Here is a 10,278-nt window from a genome sequence, read left to right as displayed (position 1 = left end):
TTTAAGCAATGTCTTTTTTAACTGCTCTAAAGTCATTTACCAAAGATAAATATCGTGCTTTCATTAAATAGTTTTCCTTGTTTTTTTCTCTATCATTACAATTAAAAGTCCTACAAAATATGCAAATTTATTTACAGAAAAACAGAGCCGGCATCATTTAAACATCCCTGTTTTTCAAAATTCCTTGTAAACAGTTTCAGAAATTCTTCAAAGATTGTTTTTTTTTTTTCTCTCTTGTTAAGGTTTTTGTGTGTGTGTGTGTTGTTTAGTTGTTTTAAGATGAAAGTTCCCAGGTCTCCCTTGCCCGGAAAGTCTCTGGAGCAAGCATGGAAGGCGAGTGAAGCGGAGGTGTCCGGGGCTTGCGCGGAGCGGGCGAGCGCGCGCAGCTCTCGGAGCGAAGCGAGGCGAGGGCGGCGGCGGCGGCGGCGGGCCTTCCTGCCAGCGGCGCGGCCTCCACCGGCGGTGGGCAGCCCGAGGCCCACGGTTCTGGGCGGGTCCGGCCTGGCCCTCGGGGTCAACGGCGTCCAGCAGCACTCGCGGGGAGAAGGGATTGATGCTCAGTCTAAACTCTACAAAAGTACAGTCCTACAACATCTGGGATTTTAGCAATAACGCTAACTTCTATAGGTTTTTTTTTTTTTTTTTTTTTTTCTTTTTTGCTTTCCTCTAATTTTTCTTCTATTATATAGGTATTTTAAACTTCTCCTTTTTAAAATTCTGTACAACTATTATGATTTTAAGAGGGGGGGGAAGTTAGAAGCATTTACAGACTTTTCACAACAATTATCTTGCCTTGTCAGCCCCCTTTGTTCCCCTCGTTTTCTCACACTTCACAGTTAAGGAGTTTTTGTATTTTGTTGCTTTCCCCAAACATCCACCGATTTGTTCATCTTAACAGCTCCATCCAGACATATAATACAGAAAACCATAGGAAAGTGTCATAGACTTGAATGAGGGTAATCAAAGCGCCTCTCAAAGTATCAAAGAACTATTACCTTGCTGTTTTAAAAGCATTGAAGCATTATTTTTCCTTTTTTAAATTTTTTTGTTTTTTTTGTTTTTTTTGTTTTTTTTTAATTACATTTTTTTTCATAGAATCGCTCTAAGCTGTTTCAAGAACAGCCGTGAGGCAGAAAGGAGGTTCCCCTCCAGTCCCCCTCTATTTGACCTAGAGCTACACATCTGCAATAAAAAGTTTGGTCCTTTGGTCCCTAAATAGCTAAAGGAATGACAGATAGAGATGCTCAGTGGCGACCTCCCAGCCGCCCCCTGGGGACCAGGCCCCGCCAGCCACACCGCTTGCCCCAGCCTGCCTCAGGCGCCCACGGGCTGGAAAAGCCCCGGGATCGGGAAGCAGCGGCCCTTCCCAGTTCCCAGCCCTGCAGTCTCCCCACCTTGTCTCAAGTTATTTTGTTTGAAAGTTGCCTTGTTTTGTTTTGTTTTTTTCTTCTCATTTTTCTTCATCTTCTTCTTCCCTTTGTCATATACATATTTTTCCCCCAAACACGTGCCCTCTGAACTCCATAGACGCTATACTTTCCTTGAAGAAATGTGACAGTCACAGAGAGTGTCTGGAGTCTTCAGCTTGATTGATATTGGCTGATATGTCAAAGGTGTCATCCAACAGTTCTCATTTATAAATATATATAGAGAGAGGTTTGTTTTTTAATGTAGCCCGTTCAGCATCCTGCCCTAAAATGAAGAAAATCGGGGCTGATTAAGCCAAGAGAGGAAATGCAAAATACATCCAAACACCAAAAGGAACCTGCCTCGGGGGGTTAGGGTGGGAGCTCTGGGGGGGGATGGCGGGAGAGTGGGAAGAGACCAGTATGAGAATTAGTCATGATCATGATACGTAAAAAAAGAAATTGACTCTTGTATTCAGAGTAAGAACCACTGGGAGGGCTATAGGTGATGGCTGTGGCAGAGAAGAGGGTTTTTGATTTGGGTTCCTCTAGAGTTCTGGATTGGGGGATGGCTAGATCTAAGGGAAGAATTTGTGACTGTGGGGTATGACTTCATCATTAAACTGACCTCTGAGGGATCTAGCCCAGATACAATATGTATACAGAAGCCTAGCAAACAAGATGGCAGAAATCTAGCAGCCCAGCCCGCTCCTCCCCGCGTCCGTGACGTGAATTTTGTAGAACCCTGGCCCAGTTTCCAAGCGAACTGCCTCTTTCCCAAGGTCAGTAACTATTTGCGAGGCTATGTATATATATGTATATCTGGATATATGTGTAGAAGATATTCACCTGCACATATGTGGATATACATGGATATGTGTGTGTGTGTATGCATAGATACACACACACACAGACACACGTAATGTTTTTCTCATACATGCCAGGGAATTTAGAGGAAATTCAGCACTTTGAGGAAGTGGATGGGAGAACCTACAAGAAGTTAGAACGGATTTAATCATCAGTTAAATTAACTCCGACAGTTCTCGATTTTGTTTTGAATGGTGGCTTTTTGGTGTTTTGTTTTGCATTTCAAAGAAAAAAAAAATCATGATCTGACTAGAATCAGAAGGAGAATGCTTAACCATTGTGAATTAACAAATGAGACTCGTCTCCATTCTAGCAAGCAGCTTCCACTTATACATGGGGGTGACTGGTTACATCAAGAGAGTTAGAACTGCAAAGCCCCCAGTTGAGGGGACAACGTCATGCGTATATCAATCCATGCTGGCAGGTTTTTCACACTGTTGATTCAACAAACAGCAAACCGTACACAGCAATCTAAACAATTACAACACCAAATAAAATAATAATAAAATTAAAAAACACTTGTCAAGGACCCTTTTTCAGTTGTAAACAAAAAAGTGCATTTTGCTTTTGTCAGTACTGTTTTTTCAAACCAACCAAAAAGCCCGCCCCCAGCCCCAGGTCCCCCACCTCCCCTCCCCACATTTAATTTAGCAGAAGTAGCTACAATACAAACCTTACAATTGTGACCGGGCTCTCTCTCAGAGGCCTCGGGCTTTGAGCTCTAGTTTTTTGGTTTAGAATTTTTTTTTTTTTTTAATCATTCTGTTACTGTAGAGATTTTGTTTTTGTTTTTCCTTTTGAAGTGAGATTTAAAATAGCCTAACTTGAAAAAGACCAGACCTAGGAAAGTGTCAATTGAAAAAGGCCCCCAAATTTCTAGAAAAAAATAAAATCACAATATTTTCAAGTGCAAGTAAATCAACCACGCATAGATACTTTTAAGGTGTTTTCCTTATTTTTAAGAAAAAAAATTAATGGTTTGCACAGTTAAATGATCTCATGTCCGATAATTCGGGAATTCATCTTTATTTTTACTATTTTTTTTTTGTTCTTTTTTTTTTCTCTATGTGACATCTAGAGAAGCATAAAAAACGCTGAACAAGAAAAACCAAACAACAGAAAGTAAAACCACTGCAAGCACCAAGAACGAAACGAAAATGAGCACAGCAAAAAAGATTGTGGCAGCACAAAAGTCAAGAAAATGCACGTGTGATCATGACTGGCCAATCATCAACTGATACAACATCCAAGAAAAACGCTCCAATCACAGCACCTCCACGAAACTTGACGGCAATTGTCATGCAACCGATTCTTAGCCTTGTTACATGACGCCATCATGTCACACTGTGAACTTTGAGTTGATTTGAACTTACGGATGGGGGACTGTTTTCTCCACTCTCATGTGATTACGTGAACTTTATTCCTAGCTCAGCGCGAGACTGTGGTGGATTTGACTGGCCCTGGTTGGGTTGTTGGAATTTGATTGAATGACAAAAGAAGAAAAGATTTATATATATATTTATATATGTAGAGAGAGAGAGAGAGAAAGAGAGAGAGGACAAGAGTGTGGGTAAGGGCGGGGAGGAGGAGGAAGGGTGGGAGGGGTCGGGGATTGTGGGGAGCGGGTGGGGGGCACAGGGAGAGTCGGGTTGAGGGTGAAGACGGGCAAGGAAGAAGTTAAAACAAAATTAAAAGGAAAAATATTTATACAGCACCAGACCACAGCATCAATCTAAAAGCTCGGATGAGAGAACAGCAGTCAAATCATAAGAGAACGGAAAAAAACCCAAAAGGATGGAGGAAGCGGCAGACGAACGACATGGGCACATCAACACACACACGCACACGCACGCACGCACACGCACACACGGTTGTTGATGCAGACAGGTGATACACTGTGAACAACAGCAGAACCTCACACAGGGCCACTACGGGCATCCGTCACGCTCCGGGTAACAGGAGGGAGGGCGCAGGCAGTTTGGCGAGGGGGCCAGAAAAAAAGAAAACAGCCCCTCAAACCACCCTGGCCGGCGAGCAGGTCAGGGGAACGGGCTCTCTGCTTTGACCCCCTCCTTGGTTCTTTCTCCCCCAGGGGCTGAGCGTGCCTCACCTCCCCAGCCTTCCTGGCTGCAGCCTGTGGTCAGCACAGGGAGCCTGACCGGCTGGCTCCCATTTGCCGGGTGGGTCAGAGGCTGCCTAAGGTGACTGCTGTGTCTGGGGGTCCGTCTGGGAAACACTCAGCTGCCCGGGACGGTCCACACTCACGACAACCCGGCCTCCCACCCTGTCCCGGGCCCGCAGTGGCCACCGTCCCCAGGGAAGGGCTTCCCCGCTAAGAGCGCCAGGAGGCTGCGGGAGGCCGCGGGCCTGCCCCCTGCTGCCCGGCCTCCGCCCTCGGTCCTCAGAACCTTCAGAAAACGAGCACTCTCAGTTGTGAGATTTAGAGTCCATCACGGCAGTGTTCTCGGAATTCTACAAACACGCCCTGGCACAGCTGATTTCGTGTTTCACGGCTGCCTTACTCACTCTGCTTTGCTCCCAAGGGGGCCCAAAGTGAGGTGGGGTCCTGGCACGTGAAGCCTTTGGGAGGCTTCAAAGCTCTGACCCAGGAAAGGGTCACGGGGGAGGCTAGGGCACCCTGGAGGGTAAGTCGCAGGGAAAAGGAGAGTCCACTGGAGAGGGGCAGCTACGGGCCTGGCTCCCTACCGGTCCCTGCGGCTGTCACCCTGCTCCTCTGCTTCTCCCCTACCCCTGCCTCCCCCTTCTTGGCTCCTTCACACCCTACATCCCCCCACATACGGCTTTCTAGACTGACCCTTCTCACTGTCTTCTTTACTGATGGAGCCCTAACTGGTGCAGGCTGAGATCCCCCTCTCGGAAGCACCATCCAGTTATTCCAATTTGAGTTGTCTTGAACACGCTTCATTCACCATTTGGGGTCCTCTGCCCCCACCCAGGGCCCTGGGGGTCCCCAGCCCCACCCCCTCCTCCTGGTTACCCCTGAGCTTGCCCCTCAGTCCCTGGTCACCTGCAGCACCCCGGCCTGTGCCAAGCCTATGCACCAGGCTGGTCTCCAATGTCCCCGGCTTCTACCCACAGTGGCTCCTGCTCTCAGCTTTGGGTTTTCCCTCAGGCCGTGTGGAAGGGAAGCCTGAGACTGTGACGTGTCGCTGCAGATAAGATACAACATAGCTGAGAGGTGACGATTCGAAGCCTCAATCTGGCCCCCGGCTCTGCCTTCTCTGAGGAGCCTGGGCCCCTCTACCTGCACAGAGCCCGGCCCTGCCTGCCGTCCGGCTGTTCCTGCAGCAGATTCCCTCCCTGAGACCAGGGCCCACCAAGGCCCGCCCGCAGCCCCAGCCCCTCCACAAGGAAAACCCGCAGACCCACCACCCGTGAGAGCCAACTGGCAGGCCCGTGGGGCGGGAGAAGAGGCCTCAGAACTGAGGGCCGGGGCTGCGGGGACCCCCTAGTTGTCCAGTGGTTTGGACTCTGCGCTTTCACTGCCCAGGGCCCAGGTTCAATCCCTGGCGGGGGAACTAAGATCCCACAAGCCACGCGGCACAGAGGGCACTAGGTGTCAGCCATGCAAGTGTGCCTAAAGGACTCCCAGGGACTCTCCCACCTAGTCCTGGGACGCCCACTCCTCCCCACCCGCTGGGCTCCTTGGCTGGCTGCCAGCTTTCTTCCAGCCTCCCTTCAGGGCCTGGCTCTGGCGGACACTGGGGATTCCACACAGCCCCTCCCCAAAGCTCCACTGAGGGAACTCTCTCACACACACTTGGCCCCAGCACGCAAACACACTCTCATACTTAGCCTAAAGAGGCTCCCCCGGGTTCTGCCGGCTGGCCACTCCCTTCACGTGAGAACACTGACCCCTCTGCCTGCTGTGACCCCTGCCTGGCTGCCCTCTGGAAAAGCCTCTTCAGGCCCAGCCCTAGACGTGGCAGCAGGGTCACTGACCAGCATGGGGAACTTGAAATCAGGCCTGAGCAAGTTATGGTCAAGTTGAGCCAATTTAGATGCCAGGTTCTAAACACAGCTGGCCTCCAGCCAGAGAAGGCTCAGGCCCAAACCACAGCCCAGCACCAGGCAGGTCTGACCCGAAGCACCTGTGCCTGCAAAGCTCGGAGCAGACGCTGTGCAAAAGCACACTCAGATCCAAGCCCAGGGTCCAGAGACACGGGGCTCCCAGGGTCCAGAGACATGGGGCTCCCAGGATCCAGAGACAGAGACATGGGGCTCCCAAGGTCCAGAGACACAGGGCTCCCAGGATCCAGAGACACGGGGCTCCCAGGATCCAGAGACACGGGGCTCCCAGGATCCAGAGACACGGGGCTCCCAGGGTCCAGAGACACGGGGCTCCCAGGGTCCAGAGACACGGGGCTCCCAAGGAGTCTGAGTACGTTCTCCCCCTCAGCTCTCCCCCTGCAGAACTACACAGCCAGGCACCTGCCCTCAGCTCAAGCCCAGCATGCTCCAAGGTGGGACAAGGGACTTGGATGTCTGCCTGGACCTGATCACGTTCATGCTTCTGCCTGTTTCCTTCCTCTTAGTTTCCCAGTAAAGATTTCTTGGAGAAACTCCCATCTTTGCACAAGATAAGAGGCAGGGGCTGCAAGGATGCCAGGAACCCACCTAACCATCAGGAGGCACAGACTGCATCCTACCCAGGCCTCGTTTCAGGGGAACCAGAGCCCAACCACACTTCCCTCCCAGAGCTGCCCTCCCAGGGCCCCTCTGCTTCCCCAGACCCCCCTCACTCTAGTTCTGATTTGGCCACCTCTAAGCCTTCTGTCTTCACCACTGGCTCTGAGATCCCCTTCCCCGGGCCTCTTCACACCTAGCTATGCCCCCTGAGCCCCTGCTCAGATGAACTCTGTCCTTCTGAGTAACTGGAACTCATCATCTGTAAACATCCCTTGTCGGTCTGTAAAATCATGCAACTTTAAGCTGCTTTTATAGCTGTTTCCTCCCTCCCTTGCTGGCAGCCACTTCCCACTGCAGTCCCCAAGTCTGTCCCTTAGCTGGCACCTGCCTTCTGTTACAGCCTCTAACAGCCTTGGGCTGGGAAAGCCTGAATGCACCATTTGTTAAAATCCTGTGATTGTAGCCAAAAGGTCAACTTGAAATGTAGGAGTTACGTGTTGTTGTTTGGTCACTAAGTTGCGTCCACCCTTTCATGACCCATGGACTATAGTCTGCCAGGGCTCCTCTGTCCATGGGATTTCCCGAGCAAGAATTATGGAGAGGGTTGCCATATCCTCCTCCAGGGGATCTTCCTGACTCAGGGATCGAACCCACGTCTCCTGCATTCGCAGGCAGATTCTTTACCACTGAGCCACCAGGGAAGCATAAGGATTATGTGACATCACAGTGTTTGTAGGAGACTGCCTAGTGAAGGGGTAGTCAGATGGCTGACCCCAGAGAAGGGGGATGTCTGGGGTAGGAGAGGGTGGGGCGAGAATACAGGGGTGTTTATCATTCTCCTTACTTGAAGGGGTTAAGCAGCCCCCCAAATCATGACTCAACCACTCAGTAGCTGATTGGCAAGTGACTTAATCTGTGTGTGCTCCAACTGTAAAATGGGAATAACAACACTGCCTACCTTATAGGCAGCGTCAAGTATACAGTTATGTCTCCAGAGTTGTCAGCTACAAGAACAATGCCTCGTGCATGGTAAGCACAGTGTGAAAACCTGTGGTTCTCATCTTTTCTGGCTTTTGTATTCCCTGGTAGAAGAACCACTCTGCTTTTTAAACTATTTCTCTTAAGCCCACTCCACAATTACGACTGCTAACTGGTTCTACCCTGGGGGCCACTTCTTACCTTCTGTCCCAAACAACAAATCCGCCTCTCTCGCCCCTTCCTCTGACCTAGATGTCCTCTCCTTTCTTGGGGCTTACTTGCGTCGAGGTCAACAAGGCTAAGACAGGCTACTGTCAAGGGAGCCACAGAATCCCAGGGCATGAGTCCCCAGCATACCACCTGGAAACTCCTGTGGTGGCTCCAGCACCTGGGTTTCATCACTGGAGAAATGCAAGCCCAAGAGGGGAAGCACCTTGCCCCAGGTCATGCCCTGACGGCAGAGTTAACCTATTGAAGAAAAAGTGCTCCATGTCACGAAAGGGCTCTTCCACTGCATTGTCCCTCCGTCCTCTGGAAACGTGCCCTGTGCACCATCTGCTGGCTGCCACAGAGCCAGAAGCTCCATGCGGGCAGGATGGTGACCATGCATCTCCGTATCCCGGAACTAAGCACAAAAACTGCCCACACTCTGAATGGATGCGCGCGCGTGTGTGTGTGTGTGTGTGTGTGTTCGTGCGTGCATGTGCACGCGTGCTCATGCGCATTTCATACAGACCAGAGATGGGCAGGAGCTGGAAGTCAGGAAGCAAGGGAGGCAGACTTCGCTCTTCTAGCCTTGCTGTGAATAGAGGCTCAAGAAAACCTCTTGGAGAGAAGGTGAGTATGGCTGCTCCCAAGTGGACAAAAGGGGTCCTACCGGCAGTGCGGGGATCTGGGAGGAGACTGGGAAACTGGAGCCCTCCCTCCCAGACTCCAGACTCTGACCCTTCACTGGAAGGTGTAACTGTCACGTGGCTCACCTTTCTCGCGAGCCCTCTCCATCTCAGGTCACAACTACTCTGCTCTTGCAGTCACTCTGGCCAGAAATCCAAGTGCCATCCTAACCCTCTTTCTCTCACACCCCCTTGAATTCCTTCCAAACAGCACCAGCTCCTTCACAGCACCTCGAGTGACTGCTATCCCCCGGGACTGAGCAGTCCAGGCACTAGACCTCTGCTTGTGGCCCCACAGTCTATCAATACAGCAGCCAGCGATCCTACTGAAATGCAAGTCACCCACAGCCCTGTGCCCCGCAGAGCTCTCCAGTGGCTCCCTTAGCCCTCCATTTCAGCGGAGAGGCCGAAGTCCACACAGCTGACTGGGTTCCTTCACGAGGTGGCCCTCCTCACCTCTGGGATCTCCTTTTCTACTCCCCCGCCCCCCAGCCTGCCATAGCTCTCCATCATCTCGGCCTAATGCTGGTCCGTGCACACACTGCCTTGGCTCTCACCTTGGAGCCTGTACACCATACTCCTCTGGCCCCTGGCATGGCTCCCTGTCTTCCCTTCTTCAGATCTCTGCTCAAGTGTCACTTTCTCAGCAAGGCCTACCCTGACTACCTGATTTAACTGTAACCAACAATTTCAACACCCTATACAATTTACTCTTTGATCGTATGTCCTTGTTTGATGTCTGTCTGCCTTGCTAAGGACAAGGATTTTGATCAGTATCACTCATGCTGAGCTCCTAACAGTAGTTGACCCACAGAACTGTGGAGGCGGCAGAGGGCTGGCAGCCTGGCCCTGGCCAGGGAACAAGCTGGGATGGCAGGAGGGCACCGCAGTGGGGGAAGCCAGGCTGGGGGTGAACTCTTGATGACCAGGCACATCTCCCACCTCCCTCCCCCCAACTCCGCCCCAGGAAGCTGCTTCATCCAGGGGAGTATGTGGCCTGGAGGAGGAGTGGCCCGATGGTGCCTCCAGCTTTAAGGCAGGACTCAGAGAGCTGGGAAAAGTGACACCTGTCCACTCATCACGGGCTCTGGGAAGTGGGCAGGGTAAGTGGCCCCAGCCCCGTACATACAGTCACCCTCCTCAGCCTCTGTCCCCTCTTGTTTTTTTGGTAAAGTTCTCTTTGAAAAGTCCTGTTCCCGCCTCTCCAGACTGAGCTGTGGGGAACTGGAGGAGTGAGACGGTCAAGTGTTGACAGGCCCCCAGAGCTGGAGAGTGGAGAGCCAGGGAGTCTGACAGAAGGCCCCAGCACATGTCTATAGCTCCCCACCACAGAGCCTATGCCACCCAAACTCTCCTAGCCCTGAGCTTGCCATTGGCTCACCCCAGGACTTCTGGCAAACAAGATTGCCAGTGTAGACCTTCTCAAAGCAGTTCCCTCCCTCCTGTCCCCTCTTGGCTCTGCGGCAGGGGGATGGCCATACCCA

The 10,278-nt window shown here is 51.4% G+C and overlaps 1 protein-coding gene across 50 annotated transcripts in view; it reads right to left on the bottom strand.

Annotated features, from left to right (window-relative positions):
- Nucleotides 1–214: 214 nt before the first annotated feature.
- Nucleotides 215–10,278, bottom strand: part of CELF4 (CUGBP Elav-like family member 4) — a 312,480-nt gene continuing 302,416 nt past the window's right edge. For 49 of the 50 annotated variants that reach the window (XM_061400431.1, XM_061400432.1, XM_061400434.1 and 46 more), the window contains one exon: nucleotides 215–1,692. Coding sequence is in view for 5 of the 50 variants with exons in the window: in XM_061400476.1 (XP_061256460.1) it covers nucleotides 1,666–1,692 (27 nt within the window). In the remaining 45 variants the exon portion in view is untranslated. Of the gene's footprint in view, nucleotides 1,693–3,647; nucleotides 3,734–10,278 lie in introns of those variants that run through there. The other variant, XM_061400429.1, reaches the window with a different exon arrangement.

The sequence above is a fragment of the Bos javanicus genome, chromosome 24 (assembly GCF_032452875.1).
Source record: "Bos javanicus breed banteng chromosome 24, ARS-OSU_banteng_1.0, whole genome shotgun sequence".
NCBI lineage: Eukaryota > Metazoa > Chordata > Mammalia > Artiodactyla > Bovidae > Bos > Bos javanicus.
Note: the sequence above shows the minus strand (reverse complement) of the source record. Positions and strands in the feature narration are given on the sequence as shown.